Source organism: Talpa occidentalis, unplaced genomic scaffold (assembly GCF_014898055.3).
Source record: "Talpa occidentalis isolate TD23 unplaced genomic scaffold, MPIMG_talOcc4v2.1 talOcc4.8, whole genome shotgun sequence".
Classification (NCBI taxonomy): domain Eukaryota; kingdom Metazoa; phylum Chordata; class Mammalia; order Eulipotyphla; family Talpidae; genus Talpa; species Talpa occidentalis.
The window spans coordinates 90,670,666-90,697,086 of record NW_023605194.1 but is presented as its reverse complement, the minus strand read 5'-3'; the positions used below and the strand labels follow the sequence as shown (position 1 = coordinate 90,697,086).

General features: G+C 42.8%; 1 protein-coding gene across 3 annotated transcripts in view; it reads left to right on the top strand.

Annotated features, from left to right (window-relative positions):
• TGFB2 (transforming growth factor beta 2) overlaps positions 1-26,421 on the top strand; it is a 75,254-nt gene that overhangs the window by 36,879 nt on the left and 11,954 nt on the right. For all 3 annotated transcript variants that reach the window (XM_037497955.2, XM_037497956.2, XM_037497957.2), the window contains one exon: positions 12,188-12,351. In XM_037497955.2, the coding sequence (XP_037353852.1) occupies positions 12,188-12,351 (164 nt within the window). The remainder of the gene's footprint in view (positions 1-12,187; positions 12,352-26,421) is intronic.

Here is a 26,421-nt window from a genome sequence, read left to right as displayed (position 1 = left end):
GCCAGTGAGAAATGAGAAAAGGGAAAGCTCTAGAAACCTCCTGAGTTTTGACCCTGTCATGAAGACTTCTGAAGCCATCTGAAGAAAAGCAAGGGCTAAAAGACAGAACTTGAGTTTCCCCCAAGAGAAGACACTTGGCATTTTTCTTCTTAAGAGTTTACCTTCCATTCTCAAAATGACAACTCCTCCATCTATCCTGGGGTGTAAAGTAAATGGACACTGGTTGGATTAACTCTTATTCTTTAGTTGGTTTTTTCTCAGTGTTCCAAGAGCAGATTAAAATGTGTGCTTTTTATAAGATGGAATTTATAGGACTTGCTCTCAGAGAATTCAATTTATAGGGCTTGCTCTCAGATAACTCAATTAACTAAAAGTAACTTACCCTCAAACATTTTAAAGTATTTAACCATAGTCTGGGTTTGCAGTAGAGATTCTTACTTTAAAGATCATTTTTTCCTTCTCTCACAAATGGTATCTTGAAGAACAAAGAGCTGCTTAGCACCCAAGTGAACATGATTTCTTGAAACAAGTGTAACACTCCCTGTTCCATTCCAGAACTGTTCATGCTGCAGTTCATCTGGATTCCTATAATTCCTGTATGTTCCATATCTTAATTGCCCATCGCTGTGTTGCCAATATAAATAGGAGAGGGGAAGAGCACACACCCTTCATGAATACATCTAACAACCTTAAGAAAGCACCATCCTTTTAAGTGCTAATATTCTTTGCAAGGTATTAAATACCCATCTACTGAAATGCCAGTGAGGACATCTGATAACTAAAAATTCCTTTCCAGCAATTCTGACCGCTACCATCTTTATATTGGACATTCATGGCTAACTTTCCCCATAGAGAGGAATGCAGACCTTTTTTTCAGCTTTTTAAGGAAGCATATTGGAAACAAATCTGAGCACTGATTAATAGAAGATAGGCATTCTGGCAGGAGGTAGGTTCTGGAATCTTCCTCAGCACTGACCCACTGGCCATGTTCTTTGGTGATTCACAGTAGGACACAGCTCATGCACCACACCGGGCTAATTAGAAACCAGGGCGATGTTGTGTGGCACCAAGGTTCCTTGCCCATAGACTTGATTGTCTTTCCTGGAGGTGGGTGGCACAGTGGTGGTGCCTGGGAGAGTGCAAGTCCCTCAGAAGGAACAAGTGTGGTATGGATTCAGGTCTGCGTCTTATAGGGCAAACGTGGGGGAGGGGGTGACCTGCTTTGTGAGTCTTCATCTATGTGCTTAAGAATAGAGGAAAAGACCCAAAAGCAGATTCTGAGAGAGAAATAAGAAAAGGGATTTGAAAGGATTTATTTATATGTGGAGGAAGAAAAGAAAGATTTGTTTACATATGGAGTGAGAGAAGCAGAAGGAAATTATTGACCTGCCTTTGGCCAGAGTGTCTGATGAACAGAGAGCAGGTGCAATCAGAAACTGAAAATACCTGTGTTCAGTCTTGGTAAGGTTCACCTGGTGCCCCTAGATCGCAGCAGCTCCCATTTAGGAAGTCAGCATGTAGAGTCCAAAAAGCTCCACCTTTTACATTAGAGTTGGCTTTGAGCACCACCCACTGGCTCGGAGGTTGCTCGTCACTGTTCCTCATATGTACGCCCTAAAACTAATCTTAGAAGACACTAAGGATCATTCTCATTTTAAGACTCTGTCCCCTACAATAGCCATTAAAAAGTGAATGCACGAGTTTGCTATCAGACTTTAAATCCATTTTGGCATATTTGGAATGAAGAATCAAATTAAATAAGCACATATTAAAGAGGATTATATTATAAGATTTGTACAAAAAAAGGATTTGGAGTATAAAATATAAGATAATGACATCTCGAAGATAGTTTGTATGGAAAGAACCCAAGACAAGTAATTTATTATGCATTCAAAATACATAGAAACATAAGATGTGAGTGAAGAGAGAGAGGGAGGGAGAGGAGAGAGAGAAACTCACTGTGGGGATGCAGTAATAAAAACCTAAATTCCACATAATGAACTGCATAGTTCTATTCTATTCTGCTTGAGAATTATGTTCAGTTTAAGATAGGCGCAAAGAAGAAATTTTTACTAACGGTAAAGTCTTTCATGAAAAATAATAGAAGGAAATAGAGATGTTTGCTTAGAAAAGAAAAAAAGGGAAAGAGATGGAGGGACAGGGAACTGACCTCAAAATTCCTAAGTAGGGTCAAGGGGAAAGGGAGTACATCATCTTGAGGGGCAGGACTAGCTCCCTGGGGTAGATCTTGTGGGTAAATCAATCCCAACCCAAGATAAAGAGGTGTAGCTGGTCGAGTTGAAGCTGGGTGTGCACCCTCTACCTGGGAAAGACTATCTTGTTATCTTGTTGTATAGAGAAAACAGCAGTGAGACCTATTCCGTATCACAGAGATCCTAAACGACAAGTGTTGGGGAGAGTGTGGAGTAAAAACATACCTGTGTGCACTGTTGGTGGGAAGGTAGACTATCTAGCTCCTATAGAAAACAATGTGGAGGTTTCTCAAAGTGTTACAAATAGATCTTCACATGATTCAGCAATTCTACTCTCTATATCTACCTGAAGAATGCGAAAGAACTAATTCAAAGGGATATACAGTGCAGTGTATATGGCAGCACTATTTACAATAGCCAAATTGTGGAAATAACCTAAGTGCTCCAAGACAGATGAGTGGATTCAGAAGATGTGGTATATACACACACTGGACTGTACTCAGCCATTTGGATGGAACTAGAGCTGATAATACTAAGCGAAATAAGTCAGCGGAGAAAAACAAATACCAGATTATTTCATTCAGATGTAGAATATAGAGAAGCAAAGGGTCAGACAAAACCAACCCAATAGCAAACCCTAGAAATCTGACTGTAAAATTTTGGCTACCAGGAGTAGCTAGTGGAAAGCAGGGTGGAGGGTGGAAAGCAGGGTGTGTGTGGGGGGCACTGGACTGTTTTTGAGGACTGTGGGCTCCTTGGTGGTGGGCATGGTATGGTAAGCATCTGAAGGGGTGGGAGCCTGTACCTCTGAATCATATACACTGCTATAAAGTAGTATTACCTCAATTTTTTAAAGAAGGAATTTTATATCAAGAACACCGAGAGATCTCCTACGGTGTCAGATGGTCCCTTCATCTGCTCTCATTTCCAACTCGGTGAAGAGATTCACAGAGAATGAATGTCAGCTATATTTGATTTTCTTCTCACAAACCAGATAATCCAGATATCTATTCCTCTTCGTATTTACTCCCTCCCGAGTCATGGATTTAAGACATTGGTAATAACAGCCCATGCCACTTGATTAAGTTGGTAAACAGCTTGCAACTTTAGCAGGGTGTGCCCTACTACTTATTAGCTTAGCTTTGGGGCAGAACTACAAATCAGCACAGGGCCTCAAAGTAATTAGGTGATTGCTTGACAAAGAAATTAGGCCACAAGCAAGAAGCTTATAGAAAACATGGAGAACAGACACGCATCGGCCATTACATGCATCACTGCTATAATTTTGGAAAGATTAAAGAAAGATTTTTCAGACAAGTAAGGAGCAACTACACCCCTGAAGCATGTCAAAAAATCCAATTGCAGAGCTCCAGGGACAAGACAGTAGTTTCTAGAAACTAGGGGATTGTTAAAGTTCATGTGGGGTAAAGATCATCTCTGCAGGGGTGAACAAGAATACGCAAGATCTTGCACTTGATTCCTTACATTGCCAATGTTTGGTGTAATCTCAGAAAGATTTTAATCCTCACTTTCTCAAAATGTAAGAAGGGATAAAAATAAAGTCTGCTTTTGGTTTATTAAGAAGTCAAGTTCCCAAGTTCAATGAGTTAGCGAAATCTATTAATGTACTGGTCGCTTTCATGCTATTTACCGTGTTGGGAGCTGAATTCTGGAAAAATTGTATGGGTAACTGTCTGGGGGTCCTCATCTCTGTACCTGCCATGGGTGCACCCCAATCACTACTTCCTCACCCCCTGAATATTGTAGAAGACATATGCATGGGGATTGAGGAGAAGAAAAAGAGAAAACAAAAATGGAGCAAAAGAAGGAAAGATGATAAGAAAGAAGAAAGATAAAGGGTAAGAAAACCTCCTAAAGTGAGAGCTTCAGATGCTGTGAGGAATGAGACAGTAGCAGCAAAGCATTGCTTCAGTGGCTTATTCCAACTGGGAGCACAGCCTGCCACCCCAAGGGGCTCTGGCCTGTTCATGGTTCACCTGATAGAAAAAGAGTTTCCAGGCACCCCATCCCTTTCATTGTCCAATGTCTCCGACACTCGCCTGACCTCTGGCTGCTCAGCTTAGTAGTTGACCTGCCCCTTTTTATCACCCAAACTCTTACTGCTAGTACTCAACATGCCCCCCACATACCCCACACAGCTCTTGCCCCCCCAACCCTGCACACATCCCATACACCCTATGCAGGATGAGAAATGCAGAGTTGAAATGAAAGAGCTGTGTCCATATTGCTGGGGGTTTATGAGGGTGATGGAAACTTTGGGGTAGAAACCAGAAACACAGTGTCTGTCACAGTTCAAGAAAATCAACCCCCAGGCCAGCACACTATTATTATGTTATTTTGCAGCGTGTCCACCAGGCCCACATGCCCACGCCGACAGTCCGCATGGTCTCAAATAGCAGTTCCACAAAGGCCAAGTCACATAAGCCGAGACTGACACAGTCAGACTCACAATTGCCAACGGCGTGTCAAGGTTGACCCGGTCCTCTCGGGGACTCCGACTGCAAGCGCAGATGCACCGGTGCCGTGTTACAGTTAATGGGGCGGGTGGTCGGAGGCACGTCAGAACCCACCGCTGATGTGCTGTTTATTTCTCAGTCATTTTGTGTTAAATTGCTGTGACTTGAATGTCAGCTGTGTTTGGGATGTGGTCGTGAAATAAAATCCACATCCAGTGTGCCAAGACAAATTTCAGAAAACCCCAAAACACAATTGTCTTGGTTTCTCGCTGGCGGTGTCTGTGCACACACAAATAGAAGCTCGTTTATGGTCCTGCCACCATTCGGTGGGTTGCTTGTCTTGCTGCCCACTGGGGGATGTCTAACGAACCCCAAACTGCTTCCCTTCAAGCTGGGGATGTCAGGAATGAGGGGCCACCACACTCATTAAGCATGTCGAAAGTCCATGCCAATTACTGTGGAGCTGCAGGAAAAGAATAGTGGTTTCTGGAAAAGGAAAGGAGTTTGTTCTGTTCATTCGAGGGGCTGGGGATAGAAGCCCACCCGGCAACGTTGCTGGTGTGAGAGGCGCGAGGCAGGTCTCCATGGAGGTCCAGAAAATCCTGGGCGATGCTGGTATTGGCGAAGTGTTCTCTTGGTGGACTCTCAGACCGGCAAACTCCCGCCTTGTTCTCCAAGTCAGGGCCTTGCTTTTAAGGAGTACCAGTGAAAATTTTGGGTCTGGAATTTAAGTTTCTCCAGCTTTCTTGTGAAGTCAAGCTGATCTCTAGTTGAGAAGGAGCCTCGTCTTTGGTCTTTGTGCCTTTTTTTTTTTTTCCCCCTTAATAATGCTCCAAAACCGATGTGGGTATTTCTGCCTCAGGTGGTTGAGGCCATCTGCTAAAGAGGCACCTTTGTGTGTAAGGCTGACATCGTAGTGAAAAGTCAGAACTTGGGCTTGAAACCCCAACTTCTCCTTGGCCTTAGCCAAGGGTGACTTCATTTCCCTCGCTCCTCATTTCTTCATCTGTGGTATGGGTAATAGAAACAGCTTCTTTGCAGAAATGAATTGTGTTGAGCTATCAGAAAACAGGAAATGGGACTATGAAGCAGAATTCCAAGGCTACCGTGAGACCTGGCCATTCTGTTCTAGGCTGCAGACAATGGGATGGACATATTTTATTCTTCCCTCGCCAGATCATGATACTGAGTAATGGGGAGGGAAACCAGCCAAGTTCTCTGGGGCTAAGTCAAGGGTAGCTGTTATCACACCTGCGTGTGAAACAGAATCACCCAGGACTCACCCCGTAGGTCTGGAATGGAGCCGGGTGATGAGCATAGAATAACCTCCCCCACATGACTCGAGAAAGGTGGTGAGTGACAATCTTAAAATGTAATGGGATTTGGGGGAGTTAACACTATTTGGAGGCTCCTTATGTCAAAAGGAGAATGATGTAATGGCAGGGCTCAAAGTGGGCTGGGTGGGTATGCTGCTCAGCCTGCCAGCAGACCTAGGTCAGCCCATTCATCTTTTGGAACAAAGTGCACCTCACATAACTCAGTGAGACCTTCCAACCTTGAAGGACAGAGCATCCCCTACTTTTCTTTTCTTTCTTTCCTTCTTTCTTTTTTTTTTTTTTTTTTGCCTCTTCAAAATTATTTGAAAATTCCTTATATCTTGAGCCAAAGTATGACTCCCTGACTCAAAGGAAACTAAAAACTTCCCAGATGCAAGACCCCGAATTGGCTGTTTCTAAGTTGGCCCTGCTTCAGGTGAAGTATTATCAGTTCCTTCCCTTGAGCAACTCTGTCCTCTCTGGGCAGGAGGATCTCCTGTGCAGCTTCGAACAGTCCACTCCAGACCAACTAGGCAGACGCTCAGGGGCTGGACCCCAGACATCAGACCTTGCAAAGTCCTTCAGCTTTAAATGTGCAGTCAAGGCAGACAGCTTGTGCAAATCATGGTGAAAGTCCATTTTTCCATCATCAGGGACTCAGAGCTTGTGTCACTGTGATTTCTATTTTTCTCTGTCTTATTCCTTTTTTCTATGTATGATGCTTGATCCAAAAATTTGATGCTCCTTATTCTTTTATTTGTAATTCATTCAAAAATATTTCTCATGTACTGCATGTTCTGTATTTTCCCAGAAATGCTGGAGATTTCCTTGACCCAAACAACAAAAACTCTTGTCCTTGTGGCTATTGCATCCTAGGCAGACATGAGCTGGTATAAACAGCCAACTTAAAAATTCAATTATGGAGTGTGTTAGGTGATCAGTACTTAAAAAAAAAAAAAACATATAGTCCATCATGGATGCTGCTTATTTATCTGTGGCAGTGGAATTTTTCTCTTCTGTAGTTTATAGGTTCTCAAACTTTAGGGTACATAAGAATCACCAAGGTGTTTGTTACCATGCAGCCCACCATGCTGCCTCATGCCCACTATTTGAGGGCCCCTTTTTTGTAGGATCCTCCCTAATCCACAGGTGCCTGGGCTGCTTTGTAAGGCCCAGGAGGGGAACCAAGCTTTAAAGTCCAGGCTCCAACCAATTCCTCTCCTCCTCCCATCTTCAGCCTTTCACCTGGAAACACTGACCTTCTGGCTCATCTTGGAAATTCCCCAAGGGCTCATCTATTGCCCCTGGGGGCTCTGGTCAATGCTGACTCCCCGAAAGCTGCTGCTGGGTGCTCAGGTCTCTTTCTTCTCCCCTGGCATCTTGTGATTAAGTATCACTGGTCCCAGCAGCTGGGAGTCCACCAGTGTGTCTCTTGCACTTCGAAGGTACACGGAGCTCCTCCAGATCATCTGCATTAATCACAGGTTCCCAGATAAAGCAGATGCTGTGGGGCTGGGACACCACTTTGACAACCTGATGTCCACACTACAGCAATTACAAATGCCCAGAGACCCTTGACCCAGGATCAAAACCTTTCACATGCTTTTTTTCTCCTGCCAGTTTTGCGGGGTAACCAACCTAGTAAGGAATGAACAGCAGACTGGTGATGGGACTGTGATTCTCCCAAGGGCTGAGCACTGGATATCCTTGGAATGCTTCTTTCAGGCCCTAAATCAATATTCCCAGTCAGAGTTCATCACATTTTGGACTTTCTTGTAAAAGATCTTCAGCTTTTGCTTCTCACTAACATTTTTTTGTGATAGTCCTCATCTGAATATTGTCCAGGGAGGCGTATTGCTTGATGGAGACATTTGGAGGGAAGATAGAATTCTCTGGGCCCCTGACTGACAGAATGAGTTTAGGTTGGTTATAGATCTTCTCTGCAGGGAGTGGGGGATACCCACACAGAGTCCTCGATAAACTGCCAAGGGACTTTTAGCTTCTTTCTCTTCTCCCCTTCTCATTAAGTTAGTCTAGCAGGAAGGAAATTCTCTCTTGCTGCAGCCATTCAAGGACATGCCAAGGACACTTATCTGCTTTGCTGCGCATGGGAAGGGGGTGAGGAGGTGGTCTTTCTAAGTGGAATCTGTCAGGGACTTGGTACTTCTACCTTCCCTCTGCTTTCGAACAATAGTCAGTTCTTGTGAAGTAGGAAATCCTCACCTCAGAGTGAGTAGGGGATGGTGCTCCTGCCTTAGTGCCCCAGGTATGCCATTTGGTACTCCTGACTGGCCCAGGGGTTGCATGGGCTGCCCTGAGACCATATGGAGAGTGTGCCTGACCCCAGCTCTCCCTGGGAAGGCACCAGAGACAAACACCAGAAATCCAAGAATCTGTCCTGGGGAGGCAGCAGATAGCCGGAGGCTCTAGGTGGAGGTTTCAAACTCTCTGGGCTTACTCCTGTCCCATCAGCCTTCGCTGCCAGAGTCTGAATTCAGATTTGGGATGATGAACTATTTCAGGATGGTGACTGCAGAGCATTGCATTCATGCGCTGGTCTCATGCCTGTGCAGCAGCCCAGGCTGTGCAGAAACAAAGGATGATAAAGATGCCTGAGCTCCAGGCACTTCCATTGGGAGAAGATAATATACAAGGAGCTAATATTTTCTTTGGAAGAGATATCAAGTCAACATAGTACTTATAAAAGCAGCTTATGAGTAAGTGCTATAATTAGGTCTTTTGTACATTGTTACCTTGTAAATGAAGAGCTAGTTAGATTTTCTCACTTCCCTCATTCTCTCCATTTCTCAAGTTTGGCTCAGCAGGAATGTGTGGTCAGGTTGGAGGTAAGGAGACACACTTGCTTGATGGCCTTCAGGAATCTTCTCAAAATTTTCCCAGGAGAAAGGAGCAGAATCAGCCTGGGATTCTGAAATCCAAAGTTGATGCAAATTGATTTGATTGAACCAACCAAAGTGGGTCAGAGCTGGAGAGGAAAGAGCCAGCTGGGATGTGAGTGTGGGTAAGCGGGCAAAGTGAGCACAAGGACCTGACCACCTGGCAGGGGAAGAGGGGACCAGAATGAAATGGGGGGACCCTGTTCCAGAGGAGCAAGTGAGTTCTTAGAGAAAGCAGAGAAAAAGCGCCTTCCTTCCAGGCTGTATGCATGAATCAAGGCTTTTCAGGCAGTGAGACACCGGCCCCGGCACTCTGGCTGCTGAGACCTGTGGTGAAATCAGTCCACTGGGACTCCACTCACTGGTGTAAATGGATCACTTCCGGTTCCCACAACTTGCATCTAAAAGCTTTCATGAGGTAATGGCAGGGACAATTTTCTGCATTTTTTTTTTTCACCAAATGCAGAAATATTTTACAAATCACTCAAGTTCTTCAGCCAGGCAGGGGGCTGGTGACCCATATCCAATGTCCACAGGGGCAGCTGGGGCCAGCCTGGAAGTAGTGGTCACTTCCATCTCCATAAAGCATCTGCTCTCGTGTGACTGGGGCAGGTGGTGGGAGACTTGCTGTGTCCTCCTGGCCTGGTCTCTTCCCTGTGGTTCCAAGACTAAAGCCGTGTCACTTTAGTGGGGGCCGCTCTGCTGTCATTTTACCTCATGCTTTAACTGCTTCTCCTTATGAAACAAGAGCCCACAATCCAGATCTGTGTTATCAGGCAGTTGAAATATAAACAGCTGAAATGGTTATAGCAGCCAGAGGGGCAGAAGGCGGCTTGCCTCAGTATAGTGCAGAGCAGACCAATTGCACTTAATATCCAGCTCCTCCTGTAAATATTTGCAAATGCCCCCTCAGAGCTCACAAGCCCAGGACAGGATCATTGCTTAGAAGAAGAAACAAGATTGACCTCATGCTCCAAAGCAGCCATAAAAAGAAAGCGTGTGTGCATGTGGCAGGAGCCCAGAAAGGGGAAAAAGTCCCAAGTTTAATAAACACAAAGGGGAATAAAAATAAATCTCAAGAGCACTTATTTACAAACTTGATGGAAGGATAAGATCCGGGCGGGTGGGTGTGAAAGATGGGTGTTTGCGGACGTGGAATAGGCCAGTGTGGGTCCCACTCAACGGAATGGGGAAATGAAAGAGATGTTTACTCTCACTGGTTTCAGGAAGCTCACTGACTTAGCTTTGTTCTTTCAGCATGCTCTTTCAAAGCAAGTTGCAAGCTTCTGTTGTCTCTAGGAAGGCCTTGCATAGGGCCATCCAGCCTATGGCCTGTGGAAGGTTCTAGCTGAACAGAGGGTGTGTGAAGTCTAGAGCCTGGCCACAGCCCTGTCCAGTTATCTCCACCTGGGTATCCAGCCTGCTGTCAGCTGGACTGGTCAGGGTCTGCCAGCTTGTTCACTGAGCTGGGGTGGCCATGTTGCAGGAGAGAGAGATGAGGATCAATTTCTTCTCAGCAGTTACCTTTGCAAATAACTTTCTATGCTGGGGAGCTCCCTAAACCTTTCTGTGGGTACTGATGTTTATCCTCCTGAAAACTGACCCCCAACTATCTTGACATGATAGTACAGGGTGCCTGAATCACTGTGTCTGCATGGATCTTTTGTTCAAAATCTGGATGCTTTCGGTTTGGGGGTTTTTCTGTTTGTTTCTGAGACATCTAGCTCACGCTCTATAAAGTCTCAATTTATAGTCATTTTAGGAAGCAGCCATGGAACAGAGAGGATGGTTTGGAGTTCATCCTTCCCCTGGAGCTGCCTTCTGAGCCCCATAAGGACATAGAATGGGGGTGGGTGGGGAAAATCTCCCAAGGGGGGAGGAAATGCAGAGCTCTTAAGGTGAGGAAGTTCAGTGTATCCCTAGTATTTTTTTCCCATTAGAATTGTCAGGGAATGAATTTCCCAAGAAGTCACAAAAGGTATTTATTTCCATTTTAATATTGACAAGATAGACTCATTTATTAATAAGCTAGTCTGGCCAATCACTGGCTGCTCAAGTCTCTTGAGATTCCTGGGAATGACCATTGGCTCAAACAGTGACTTTGGGGTACAGAGCCCTGTCGTGGTATGTGGAGAACATGAAATAACAGGCCAATATAGTCTGTCCATGAGGTTCTTGACATTTCATGGGGGTGTTGATGGGGGTGGGTGGGGTTCGGGGAAAGCAAAACGAATAAACCTAATGCAGAAGTAATAGAAATCATCAACTGTGAGTGATCATGTTGTCACAAAGCTATGGAACTAAGGAGAGGGAAGAGGAGTGGAGGCAGTAGATTTGAATGAGTCATTAGGAGAGTAAGTTTGCAGGAGATTTTGGATGTAAATTGTGGACACATGGCTTAGTGAGTTGGTGTTATAGGTGAAGTGTGGAGAGAAAATCACACCTGTTTTGTTCTGATGCAGCCTCAGTTGCACATTCAAAGACAATGACAGGTTACCGTCATTGTTTATTAAAAATAACAATAAAACTCCAGCAAGGCATGTTGTGATATTATTGGTGCTGTCTGCATCTCTGTATTCCACATGGTTCAGCTCAGAGAACATTTGGGCTCATCTGTTCTGTTCATTAGTTGACATTCCCTCCCTGCAGTGGGCATTTATTCAGAATAAAGAATTTAAGACTGACCTGGTTTAGCCAGTATGTGGGTATGGTTTTTTGTTTTTAAATTCAAATTTCCTCAGCCTAGCTTAGGTAGGATGTATTTGGTCACATTGGTGTAAAAAACCAAGATATTGAAGCCAGAAAGGATGCAATATGTGAACCTGGACAGCAGAAAGTATCTGGACGCCAACATTTCAAGGAAAAAAAATACATGGGCAAACTGCTTGCCATTAGGAGCTATTTTCTTGGCACATCTGATTAAAGTGTATACAAGCCCGACAGTGCTCTCCAGGCATCAACTGTCATGAACTTGTTCCAATTCATAACCATCTAGGATTTTCCACCACTCTGTCAACTTTCAAAGGATAGGGTTAACTGCATGCCCTCCGCAGAGTTGGAAGTGGTTTGTTAATCTCTATTAATCTGCTGCTCCTATAACCAAATGCACATGTTTATTTTTCTTTTCTGGTTAAATTGTTAATGGTATTAAATTGGCCATTGGAAACAAAATCGTTCTGTAGATGTTTCCCTTATGGTTTCCTGAGCCTATCTCGTGCTGCGCGGTCTTTTTTGAGAATACAATGAATTCGATCATTCTCAATGATTGCCCTAACTTTTTACAGATGCCATCCCGCCCACTTTATACAGACCCTACTTCAGAATTGTCCGATTTGACGTCTCAGCAATGGAGAAGAATGCTTCCAATTTGGTGAAAGCAGAGTTCAGAGTCTTCCGTTTACAAAACCCAAAAGCCAGGGTGCCTGAACAACGGATCGAACTGTATCAGGTAACTTCTTTTTGGGTTGTTTTAATGGATAATCAGTTTAAGTTCTTAGAGTAAAAGACTTTCTGCTGTCTTAGAATTTTCTAAGCTGATATAAACCATTCTCTACACTCAATGAGGATCCAGGCCCTCTGTTATTACTCTCACACTGAGAGCTCATTCATCCATCACTCAGGAGGGAAGACCTTTTAGAATGAAGTGGTGAACCCCTGGATTTGGGTCTTCAATGGCATGCATGGGTGGGCAGTTCACCCTCTAATCTGGACAGTCAGATAATTAGGACTCCAGCCTAACAGATGAGAGAAGTCAATTGGCCTTCCTTTTCTCTTCTCTCATCTTCCTATTATCTTCTGTGTCTTTTTAAAATATCCACACACCCCCTTCACAACTCCTGTCTCTTTACTAACTTCATCTTACTTTTTTTTCCCCTTTGATTCTGCCCACTCCCTCCAATCACCTTTATTTTGGAAGTCCTGATCTCTCATCTCCTTAAATCCATTTTGCTGGGCATCTGTGTGAAAAGATGATGATGGTGGTAATGATGGTTGGTAATAGTGATGGTGATGGTGACATGCCAAGGTTACTGAGATTTCAGAGATGTTCTTAAAAGCTTACTACTCAGGTGGAATTTACAGGGCAGTGGCATCATCATTACCTGGAAGTTGTGAGAAATGCACCATCTCAGGTCCTAGGTTTGACTTACCAAATTGGAACCCACATTTTTGACAAGCTCTTGATGATTTTATGCACTTGAAAACTGCTTTAAAAGTCCTGTGTCTGATGAGGGAGGCTGGCCTGTAAATAAGTAATGTGAATGTGTCATAGTGTTTTACAATGTGTGTAAGCACAGAGGGCAGAGTTGGGAAGATATAACCAGGGAGCAGATGCTGAAGCAGGACTTTCAGAAGTGAAGAGGGCTGGTTATTCTTCGTTGAAGGAATGGCCTGTTCAAAGGCAGGGTCTTCTTGAAGTATCAGGTAGATGGTCTCAGTCCAGGGAGGTGAGGAGAGACAGATAGAAGGCTGCCTTCCAGGGAATGTGAAGAGCAAAACTAAAGAGGGTCAAGAATAGACCCTGAGTAAAGTTAGAGGTATGTAAGGGGTAGGTGTGTATGAGAACATGACTTTTCCTTGAGGGAAAGAAATTGACATTTGGATGTGGAAACTTCCAATTGTTCTGAAGTCTAAAAATTTGGAATTTTTGATAATTTGGATAATAATTTTGTTTGTATTTATTATGAAAATGTGGGCCTCACCATAAAAAGAGAAACCACAATAGTTGTAGTTGAAGTTACATTTGCCTTGAAAGGGAACGCCCCCCTCTGCAGAATATGCTCTCAGAACTTCAGTGAATGAGAATAAAATAAAGTCTGTCCTCCTGTTTTCTCTGACCTCTTTCCTTAGTACTTGGATTTTAATGCCCTCTTGAATCCACATTTAGTCAGTAACTATTTTATCTAATGTGATGAAATCTCATTTTTGGAGATCAGTTGATATACAAAACAGTGACTGAACCCTAAGTCATTCATATCCATTTACTTTTGGCTTCAAGTTGCAGAATACATATTAAATGAATTTTCAGTTTTGAGGATGAGAGGGTAAATGGATGTTTGTGGAGCAAAATAAGTAAAAAGATTTTTGTGCAGGAGGAGTGAATCAGTAGCCACTTTAATGAACATACATTTATCTGTTTCATCGCAGCATATATGTGTGTGTATAAATCTCTGCAAAAAACTTCTATATATATATATATATATATATATATATATATATATATATATGCCCCTAAGACTTAACAGTGAAAATTTGAGGTGGTTGGAGTAGGGCTTTTTTTTGGAAGGGTGTCTAATGCTGCAAATTGAAAGCAAGATTCCTATCGATGTAGGACCGCAGCGCTAATGGGGTCAATGAAAATTACCCCTTTTTTCCTAATCTCAAACACATGCACACGCATGTGTGCAAACACACACACAAGCACACACTCAGTTCAGCTTTCATTTTGCATATTGCCCAAGGGTGTGTAAAAGAAAAAGAGGTCAGCCAAAAAAACTGACTGTCTGCTAAATTAGACTTGCAAAAAGTGCTACTGAAAAAAAATAGTTATACTGTGCTCCTGTTGTGCAGAACTTTACAGCATACAATCCCCTTAGTACTGATCCTGGCTCTGGCGCCACGTTGGAGACACACACAGTATAGTAACTCGTTTAAAAAAAAAAAAAAACCCATGAGGTATAATAAACACTGTGTTTGCACAAGGCTATTAATAATCTCAGGTTTTCTCAAACTGATTGGCCTGCTTGCTCGTAAGTTAATGGGATCTTTATCATTTGCATAGTTTGTGATGTTGCCCAGAGTCTGCTAACCTTATGAGCAGACAAAACTCCCCCTCACAAACAAACAAAAACAAAACTAGTGAGAACACTAGTCCTTCCCCACTGTATTCAGAGACATGTTGATCATCATGAATGGTAAGTAATAATTCTGTATTCCTGTTGCGTAATGTGACTCAGCAATGACATTGTTAATTACCAGAGTGCTTACTGTGGGTAAAACACCATTGTAAGTTCTCTATAGAGATTGATTCATTTAATACTTACAGTAATAACCCTGTGAGGTAGCTAGTATTATTCTCTTCATCTGACAATTGAGGAAACTGAGGAATAGTGAGGTTTAAGGAACTTGCCCAGACCAAGCAGCTACAGGGAAGGCAGGGTCAGGATTTGAACCCAGCCAGGCTGGCACCAGACCACATGCTATTGGCCATGTTACCTGTCTGGAAGAAAGAACACCAGCTTTGGAGCTGGCCCAGAGGAAGCTTTGGGGATGGCTTCACCCTGTTGGGAACTCTGAGGAAGTCATGTCCCCAGGACCATTTCCATTTCAGTATTTGGCAAGGACTTGTCATTTGCAGACTTGTCATTTGCAAGTGTAGCGAGGATGCATGGGGCTCATAGCACAGATCTGTCTTCTCCACAGTTACTATTATTTCTGTCACTGCAGATCCAAAGTATTGAGCTTAAACTTTTGTAAAAAAGTCTCTTACGTTTATGATCAGCTCAAAATCTCTGAAAAATGGCAACTCACCCCAACCCTTGTTGCTGTAAAGTCTGGCTTCTCAGATACTGTTTCTGGAGTTTGCCTCAGGGCCTCCTTCAATCATATTTTCACCCCATTTGGATGTGCTAGTCTCCTGGCCTGTCTGGTGAACAGTGAGAGCAGGAAAGAAGTAGAGCTTTGTAGTTGTCAGTCTGAGTTCAGCTGCTGTTACAGGGCAGGGAGAGGGGCACCCCAGACCCCGCAAACCTGCCTGCTCTAAATAGGTTCTGGCATCCCCCACATCAACACAAAACATATGAGACTTTGTTAGGGGGGAAAGGCTGTCCTGAGCTAATTCCATACAGGCTTTGTGGACTCCACCCCCACTCCAGACCAAAGCCATCAGGACACAAATCCCATCATCACCAAAGGGAGGGTTGCTGGGACCTGAGGGTGGAGTTAAGCTGCCAGGTTTGGTATAAATCCAGACATGTGGGCCTTGGGTCTCTCTCTTGGCCTCCTGGCTCTTGGCTTTTCACCAGCTCTCAGTGTGCCATTGGGATTCCTGGTCGACGGAATGGGTAGGACGCATATAAGACTTTATTTCCCTCTTTTCTCCCTGAATTGTACATTTCCTCATTTCCCTTCCCTTGTAAATAAATCTTTTATTAACCTTTTGTGTGTGCCTGCAGTTGAATATTAATAAGTCTCTTTTAAGTGCGCAGGTGAGGACCCACAGTCAGGCAACCCGTTTTATATCGGGGTTGCCCTGTAACAACTTTAATGAAAAGGAACTTTAATACAATTTGGAAACAATACAGGAAAGGCAAATAATCCAGTTTCTAAATCAAGCACCCAAAGTTACCTGTCCCCTCATGGGTAAAAGTCCACCCAAACGGGATTGGCCCAGAGCAAGGCCCCAAAAGCCTGCCACAACTCTAAAGCACCTTTCAGTGGGGACCCACAGAAAAGGATCAGAAACAACCAGACAAATCTGGGAGGAAAAGAGCAAAATCAAAATCAAGGTAAAAGCTGCCATTGTCACCTCCCCACAGGTCTCACCCACATCTGAGTCACCCAGTCCAAGACCAAAAGGCAAGCGCAGTTTCTTCACGTATCTCTCGGCAACATGTGCCTCCTCCAGGTCTCCTTCTGGCTCTCCATCCTGCTTCCTTTTTCCCTCAGTCTCCTCTGCAGCTTCTCTCCCTGCTCAGCTCCACCCTCCTTTGGGTGGGGCAGGAAATCTGAAACTTCCCCCTTTCCTGGGGACCACCCTGTTATACTGCTAGTTTTAGTTGATTAGATTTTTGCTTTCTTCCTTTTTAACTCCCTGCCTGCTCTCCCTCCCTCCTAAGGCCTTAAGTTGATGTTCCCTCTGCCCACAAGACTCTTGTTCCTGCCATTTTCTTCCTTCAAAGGTTACCTGCTTCCTTCAAAGGTCCCTCCTGTCAATGCTTCCTACCTCTGTTCACTGCACATCTCTTCTCCATATTTGTCATCATTGGTCATTCTTGACCTGCCTCCATCTGCATTTTGTTTATTATCGTATCTCTTCTCTAGAGATAAACTCTCAGAACAGAGCCTGCTGCCGAGAGGGTGCTCAATAAATGTCTTTGAACTGAAGAGAAATTACCAAATAAGAGCCAAGCACCAGGAACATTGTGGAAATTGCTTATGAGAAACAGCATTCATTTTTGTGGATTTGGAAATTTGACTACATTTATTTAAAAGATATCTATCTTAACTACTTATGGAGAAACATATATCTCTACCCATTTTCTGTTACTCAACAGTAATATTGGTTAAGTGGATAATGAGCCTGTAGTAAAACAATTATATAATAAATTAAAGAAATTGATATTCTTGGATAACTCATAAGCTCTGTGTGTTTGTAAAAAAGAAAAAAAAAGACTCACAACTTTATTTTCTGTTTAAACTCATTACTTTGTAGTCATATCCTCTAAATCAAAGTCCTCAGCTGAATGTAAGGGACTTAGATGACATTACCAACCACATGTATTATGGGTGACCAGGGAGGAGGAAAAGAGTGATGGAGATGTGTTCCTCAGGATGTGTGTGTCAGTGTCTAGTCAGCGTGGGACTGGAAGGGGAGAGCAAATAAGAAAATCAGTTGCAATTCCAGAGAGCCAGCAGTCTTGGGAGACAACCCCTATCTCCAGCCCAGGCAGAAAACTACTGGATAATTCCTAAAATCCAATGTACTTGGCTGTGTGGTTTAGCCTCAAGGACTGACTGGCCTTCAGGTCTTGACTTAGTTCCTCTTCACACTCTTTCATTGAATGCTGTCTTTGCATTGTTCTGTCCGGGCCAGTAATGCTGACTTTGTCCAGCAGCATTTGTCCTGTGTGTGTGGTGGAGAGGATGGACTTATGGAGGCTATTGGGCTGCACCCTTGGAGAGGGTTTCCCTCACACAAAGGGCTCCTTCATCCCTCAGAGCTGTAGAAATGAATTTACCTGTATGTACACATGTGCAGTCAACACAAAGGCCCATCTGTGGAGAATGAAAAAAGATGAAGGAAACGAAATGGAATTATAAGGTGTTTTTGTCACATAAGAGAGGCTTTCCTTTGTGTGTGTGTGTTTGTGTGTGTGTGTATTAAACATCTATAGCTGCCATGTTTTATCATAGTTACACATGGATATGTGTCCCACTTACGATTGCTTGGAAGTTCACACTTTTGTTTTTCCTCCCTCATTTTCTTTCTCAACATGAAGTATATAGATGGGGTAAAATATGACATGAAATTGCTTAGACTTTTGGTCCTCCTTGGTCTCCACCCCCATCTCTATGTCTGCATTATCTCTATTTAATCTCTGTGTTGTGTGTGTGTTCATGTGTACATTTACAAAATTCTAAGAAGTCCTTTCTATCCTCCGCTGTAATTCTGACAGTTCAGGGACTTATCTGTCACTTCATCATGTGTGACCTTCTAGTGTAGTCTGCTATTAGAGAGATTATGAAGTCTGATATGGAGAGATTATGTTAACTGCAGTGAAAAAGACTGGAAAAAAAAGAAAGAGCCAGAATGTTCTTTCCTTCTGAAGGACTTCACAGGTAGATCAAATGTTTAGAGCATGCTCAACTCAATGAAATGTAAGAATACCTACTGGTAAGGGTTGACTTGTGTTCTGTTCAAAAAGGGATATTGAAGTCCTAATCCCCAGGACCTCAGAATGTGGTCTTATTTGGACACAGGACCATTGGATGTAATTAGTGACCATGACTGGAAATCTGGCTAGAGTAGGATAGGCCCTCAATACTACAGACCAGTGTCTTTATGAGAAGATGACCATTTGCACACACAGACACCAGGGAGAATGTCGAGCCACGACAGAAGCAGAGATTGAAGTTATGCAGCTGCATGCCTAGGATGTCAAACCACCAGATACCAGAGGAGGCAGGAGGCTTCACATGGACCACAGCCTGGAAAACAGTTCAACTTCTGACTTACTCTCCAGAACTATAAGAGAGCAACTTTCTGTTGTGTTAAGCCACCCTGTCTGTGCTGCTTTGTTAAGGCATATGTAAGAGTCTAAGACAGCCTGTCAAGCAAACTCTCCAGAAGGCACAGCACACAGTGCTTAGAAAGGACAAAACATCCCGAGAGAAAGAAAGACACACTGATTGGCTCTCTTTTCTCATGATCTAGCACATTCTTGTTACCTGGGCTGTGTTCTCTTAGTGCCCAGTAGCCTGGCACATGTATCCTCTCTTTGCTCCAGGAATCCTACCTTGATCTCATAGACAGGCTAGTTTTGCTGCCTATGTCACTTTGTTGAGTCCTGTGAACACGTTGCTTTCAGTCTTTTCTGAGATGTCTGCATTCCCTTACCATAGCATGAGCTCCTGGTAAGAACAGGAACCTTCTTACTGTCCTGGGATATTAGTGTAATGCCTTGCTCACACTAAATACTTAATACTTTTGAGTTTAACTGGGGAGGAAGTGAACTATAAAATAAATTCAAACAAATGAACAAATGGGGCCTTTTTTTTTTTTTTTTTTTTTTTTTTAAAGATTTATTTATTTATATAAGCACTGGGTACAGTCAGAAGCGCAGGAGGGTGAGAGAATTCACCAGAGCCAGAGTGGGGAACAGAATGGGCAGAAGGACCGAAATACACTGCTGAGGGGAGCAGCGGGCGGCAGGAGAGGTCTGCGCACCATGTGGGACCCTCCTCCGGTGGCCGGGGAGCAGCCGGGGATCGAACCGGCGCCGCAGAGGCCGCGGGCAGCTTCGCAAGCCAGCGCTCAACCGCTGCGCCACCGGGGAGGCCCAACAAATGGGGCCTTAAGTGCATAGAAGAGGCCCGGCAACTATTCTATGAATGAATGAATGACTAAACAAATTTACTGACCCTATTAAATATTTTATCACATGTAGGATTTATATTTATTGTCTTTTGTCATGAAGAGCAAAAGACTACAGCCAATGAAAGTCTTCCAGAGTAGGAATCTTGATTTTTTTGTTGTTGTTGGAGATTCAGCGATTCCTCTTGTGGATGAGTCAAGAAATTCTTTCCTGAGTGTGCTTTGTCTCAGATTAAATGCTGGCATTATCAAGATTTCAACCCAGGGAGCCTATTCCTCTGAAATTACGCTAATTAATATGTATTCCTTAAGCTGCTAGTGAATGCAGGGCTTGTGGCAACTTAAATAAGTTAGTTTTCCTTTCCCATTTAGAAGCTTGATAGCTCATTGGAGGAAACTGGCACACAGACCCTGCTGGTTTACCCTTGAAGCCAGAGAATGCAAGGGCTCAGAGTGCCCAGCACTGGCTTGGAGAGCTAGAAAATGAAAACTGACTTTAGAGTGAAAATAAGCAAGTCATTGAAAAGCTAAACTGAAGGATAAAGAAAGTGTTTTTTTGGTGTGTTTTTGTTTTGAGGTGCTCCCTGCAGGAGAGGGAAGACATCCTGATAGGGGTTGCAGTCTAAGCACAGGGATGGGGATGAGTAACTTGTGTTTTAGGAACAGTGTTTAGATTAGGTTCCAAGGATGGAGGTGAGTCTAGGTTGAAAGGCTGGTGGCAAGTTGTGTCTTGAGCTCCAATCTAAGGAATCTGGAGTTTATTACATAGATAGTAGAAGGTTCGGGAAGATTTTGACGAGGTAAGGAACAAGACTACTATAATAATTCACATTGCTAAATAGCAAGCGATGTGCTCATCCTTTTGCGTCCTGTGCCATCTAATTCTGTGCCATCTAATTCTCTTCACAAACATACAGGGTGGGGTTTATTAACCCCTTTCATCAATAGGAAAATCCTGATCCAGTCAGGGACAGTTTGTGCTTGCCTGATCTAACAATCCAAGAGCTGTTCCACTGCAGCCATGATTTCCAAAGGCCCTTAGCAAGCTCGGGGTTTTCCTCAAGAGGCCCAAGTGGAATGGATTGGATTGCCAGTTGACAAAGATGGGAAGAGCTCCTGGCCTAAGCTATACCTCACTTACACAAATCAAATTTTACTTTTTTCCCTGCTGTATACAACAGACCATGAGTATTAATTTAAAGAAACTGGGTGACTAAAAAAGAAATGCCTAAGCATTCAGCAACAGGCTATGATTTTGGCCCTTTGTCATTTAACATTGTTATCAACAACCTAGTGAAGATTTTGAATATATACTTGCTGGTAGTACGTGGATAGAAGGGCTAGCTTGTATGTTGAAACTTAGAGAGAGTCCTAAAGTTTCAAAACCAAGGTCAAACAAATTCAAAACATACACACACACACACACACACCCCTAATTTGTATTTAGGTTCAAAAAATGAATTGCATAGATATTGACTAGGGCAACAATTCTTAAAAGTAGTTCCTGCACCAAAGTCTAGTGTATTACCTACGAGCCTATTAGAAATGCAAATATCTGCACCCACAACTCACCCATAATTTTTTTAAAGATTTATTTATTTAGGCATGCAAGAACTGGGGTACAGGCCAGAGGTGTTGGGGGGCAAGAGGATTCACCAGAGACAGAATGGGGAGCAGAACAGGCAGATCAACTGAAATACACTGCTAAGGGCAGCAGCACTGCTGAGAGGTCTGCTGCGCTATGTGGGTAGCTCCCTGGCTGGGGATCAAACTCATGCTGCAGTGGCTGCGAATAGCTTCATAGGTTGCATCTTAATCCTTTGCACCACCAGGAGGCGCCTCTCTTACCCATATTAATCCAGAAGCTCCGAGATTGGCTCTCAGCAATGTGTGCTGTGATAAGCCCCTCCCCCCGCCCCCCAGGCATTTCTAATACAAGCTAAAGTTGAAGAACCACTGGCTAGAAAAACCAAGCTTCCCCTCCTCCCTGCCTTCCTTTATTTCTTTCCCTCTTTTCCATGTCATGCCAGAAGGGATTTGGGGTGGAAAATCTGACTGAACCGTTTGTGTAAGAACAAAGGGTTTATTTTACAAAAAAGTTTACTATGACTCAATGGTGTTATGTGGCTGCCGCCAAAAGTAAATAGTTTGCATGGAGAATAGCGACCAGAACAAAGGAAGCCACGGGCCCTCCCCTCCACATTTGGCATATTCTGTCGACACCCCATATTCTGCTAGGCTTTATGTGCAGTTTATTGAAAAACTGATTTTAAGAGGGATGTTGCAAAGGGGCCTGACAAGGAGGAAGCATCTCAAGCATCTCAAATCTTCTGCTAAAGGAAGCAGTTGAGGGAGGTCACCTCCTGTGATTGGGGTTTGACATAGAGTAGGAAAGGAATTCCACATCTTGTTCCAGAGAGTGAAATTCACTGTTGGAAAGCAATCATCACTGATCTTAAGATGTTTCCTCCAGAACCTCAGGTAGGGGCTCCAGGCTCCAGGCTTCCTTTCCTTCAATGGTGAAAGGTCAATAGCAAGGGCCATGATGTCCACCTCACAAGGTTTTTGTGGAAGCCCATGAATGTGAAGATGCTGCCATACTGGAAGAACTAAAGGGATTGTATAATATGAGGCAATGATACCATTATCAACTAAGACTAGTTGATGGAAATTTTGAGTCCAAGATAACGAAAGATTCTAATAGGTAAATTGTCCAAGAGTGGGATGAACTTTCTCAAAAAGTGGTGCTCTTACTGTTAGGAGAAGTCTTCATGGATGCAGATGTAAGAGAACGAACTGAGTGGAAGTGGAGCAGATGGCCTCTGCTCGTTTACCTGGCACTAGTATTTCATGACATTCTGGACTTGAGAGAATACTTAGCCAGCACAATAAATGCTTAATTCAACATTTGCTAATTACTCTATTCCAGGCACCACAAACATTTAAATGAATTTGAACATTAAAAACATCAAATGTATTTAAAAGTGATAGTCAGATGTGCCCATAACTAGTTAATCTGATGAGGGGTTTTCTCTACAACCCTATTGTTCAACTTTCCTTTAGATGTCTGGTTGAATTGACCCTGTGGTTCTTTTCTAAGTCACTTCCTGTCTGAATAGGAAAGTAAAATGGAATTCCCAGTGCTTGCTTATAAACTCTGCAATGTCTTGTAGGAGTGCAAGAAGAATCTCCCTGGTGTTCAAGCTGAATCCTGAAAAGTTTTACAGCATTATTCCTTTAAGACTAAGATTTCTTTTGACTGTAATTTTGCTTCTAGACTTCCATTTCTCTTTTTTTGCCCCCAAATTGTTGGGTAACATCAGTGACTTACCTCTCTCCTCTCCCTGATTGGCTGTTTTCCAATAGCAAAGCAATGAATGAATCCTTTTGTGTAGGGAATTTTGCAATTCAGTGAAGAGCTGAGAGCCTTGCCAAAGGCTGTGGATGGGCATTGTGTACATATTGTTGATATGATGTATATAGATGTATATATCAATAATGTGATGAAGGTGACATTCAAACATCACTGTGGGTGGTACCTAAGTGAGAGCAGCTAAATTTCATTTTCAGTGTCTTAGAAGCCCTCTTTTCTAATTCAATCAGAAGTGGTTGTTGGGGTGTTGTTTAAAGGAAAAAGTTAAAGCAGGTAATTATAAAAGTATAGGTGTGAAATGCAAACTTATATTTTAACTGAAAAGTGTGTGTGTATGTGTATATATGTATAATACACAATTTACCTGCTGAGTGTTATACAAGGTCAAGGACTCTACCCTCTGCCTCTTGACAATCTGTGTCTTATTCTTTTTGCATAAACCACATCCACAGTACATTGTCTGCAATTTCTAGGTTTTGGTTTCTTTGAAGAGAGTCAAGTTTCAGGACAATAATTGAGCAACTTGAGTTAAGGATCTTTCTGGGGTTTTCTAATATTATTCCTTTAATTATTTCTTTGATGGCAATTCTCCCACATCTAAAATTAGGAAAAATCGTTTTTGATTGTGTTGAAATATATATAATACAAAATTGACCTTTTAACTATTTTAAAAGTATACAATTCAGTGGAACTAAGTACATTCATAATGTTGTACCACCTTTGTTACCATCCATTTCCAGAATCTTTCCATCATCCCAAACAGACATTGTAACCATTAAACAATAACACCCCAGGGGCCTCCCTGGTGGTGCAGCGGTTGAGCGCTGGGTTGCGAACCTGCCCGCAGCCTCTGCGACGCCGGTTCAATCCCCGGCTGCTCCCCGGCCACCGGAGGAGGGTCCCACATGGCGTGCGGACCTCTCCTGCCACCCGCTGCTCCCCTCAGCAGTGTGCTTTGGTCCTTCTGCCTGCTCTGCTCCCCGCTCTGGCTCTGGTGAATTCTCTCACCCTCCCGCGCTTCTGACTGTACCCAGTGCATGTATAAACAAAACAAACAAACAAACAAATAAATAAATAAACATGCCTCTATAAAAAATTGAAAAAAAAAAAAAACAATAACACCCCAATCCATGTGTCTCTAACCCGTAGTATCTTCAAGTCTAGTTCCACTCTATTAATTTGTCTGTTCTGGTACATCATGTAAGCAAAATCATGCTAGATTTGTCCTTTTGTATCTCACTTATTTCACTTAACATAATGATTTCTAGATTTATCTATGCTGTAATATGTATCAAAATTTAATTCCTTTTTTATTTTAATATGTTTTTATTAAGGGCTGTAAAAATGTCCAGAAAGATAAGCACATGCAATGCCATGATACATGTCCTAATATAAAGACCTTCCTTACACTGTATTGTTTTCCTTCACAATGGCCTTCAAATCACAGGAGGCAGTGATTTCGTGCCATTTCCTCTTCTTTTATTACATGTTGCAGAAATTCTGAATCAGTATCCTACCCTCAGTCCTCTCACTTATAAATCAAATCCATTTTCAATCCATTGTTTAGAGGGAGTGTATTTGTTTCTGTTGCACAATGAGGACTTTTTGTTCATGATTAGATCAAAATACAGTGGAGTCCTTTTCTCCTATAGTCAGTTAGCTGCTCTTTTGTTGAAAGAGTAGCCTTGCTCCTTCAAATGATGAGCAATGCTCATCATTTTCATTAGAATGATTCTGACTTGCATTTGGTAAGGGAGACCATGAGCAGGAACAAGGTGACAAACCAGAATTTCATTCTTTTTCTGGATGAAGTAAATTCTACTGTACTTGTATACCACATTTTGTTTATCTCATATATCTCCTGGGGGACACTGGATTGTCTCACCTTTCAGTTATTGTAAATATCCCTGTGATGCACACTGATATGCGAGTATCTATTTGACTCCTTACTTTCTCTTCTTTGGGGTATATATTCAGGAGTGGATTTTCTGGATTACATGGTAACTCCACATTTACTTTTTGAAGAAAACAAAATTTCCCAAGAAAAATATTTTTTAAGCAAATTGTCTTTTGATAACTTTCTAAGACTTTCAACAAGGTTTTCCCAGAATCAACAACCCTCTCTACTTTTGCTCTTGTATTTCATCTATTTCTAGATCATTTAATACATTTGTATACTTCCAATATCAAGCCTGACTGTCATAAGCAGGTTTAGAAATATATATGTAATTGATACTGGCTCACACACAACTCTGCAGGTAAAACCAGGGGTACATGGAATATACCAGAAGACAGCTTACTAGCAGTGAACCCAGCAAGCTGTGAGCATCAGCCAATTTATGCTATAGAACAGACAGGCAACACTGGTCAATAGCCAGTTAAGTGGAGTCCAGTTAAGAAAACTTCTGCTCAACAAAATTATCTTTTTCATGATGAGATGCATTAAAGGGCTTTACAAGCAATGGCGGCTTTAGGAAAAACAACAGCTGCACACCCGTGACTGCTAATATTCATGCACTTGTTGGCATGAAACTTGTTGGCAGACTGAAACAAGGCAGATATCAAAGGCTAAAACAGAATGGGAAGTTGACTGACCAGGTCATTTTTGTGTAAACTCCTGAATTTAAGAAAGTACTAATTGATAGTATTTAACAGGTTGATTTTCTTTCCTTGCAGTTTAATTTAGTGTGGGAGGTCATACCTATTCTTAAAAAGAAGATGCCTTTTAAGTTAAGATTTGAGACACCAATGGGCCTCCCCTGGGGGCGCAGGCGGCTGAATGCAGCGCTGTGAAGCTGTCCGCAGCCTCTGTAGCGCAGGTTAGATCCCTACCAGCGGGGGAGAATCCCACATGGCGCAGCAGACCTCTCTTGTCTCGCCCGCTGCTCCCCTCAGCAGTGTATTTCGTCAGTCTGCCTGTTCTGTTCCCTGCTCTGCCTCTAGTGAATCCTCTTACCCTCCCGTGCATCTGGCCTGTATACCCTGGCTCTTGTGTAAATAAATAAATAAATAAATAAATAAATAATCTTAAAAAATTTAAAAAAAATAAAAGATTTGAGACACCAAGATGAGGTTAGAAGGTTTTCTAGTCAGTTCTGAAGTGAAATCATGAAGCTGTGGGAGGAGTACTTTTATGTAGCTTTCATCTTTGTTAGAGACCCAAATGATTAAAAGTTTGGGAAACCGCCTTTCTAAACATAGGCTAAGGGACCTGGGTTTATTTAGCTTAGAGAGGGAGAGCGAGCATGCTGAGGGGGACTTAATAGTAGTCTCCAAGAGTATGAGGGATAGTCTATGAGTGATGGAAAGCAGCTGTTTCCTCTTCCCAGTGA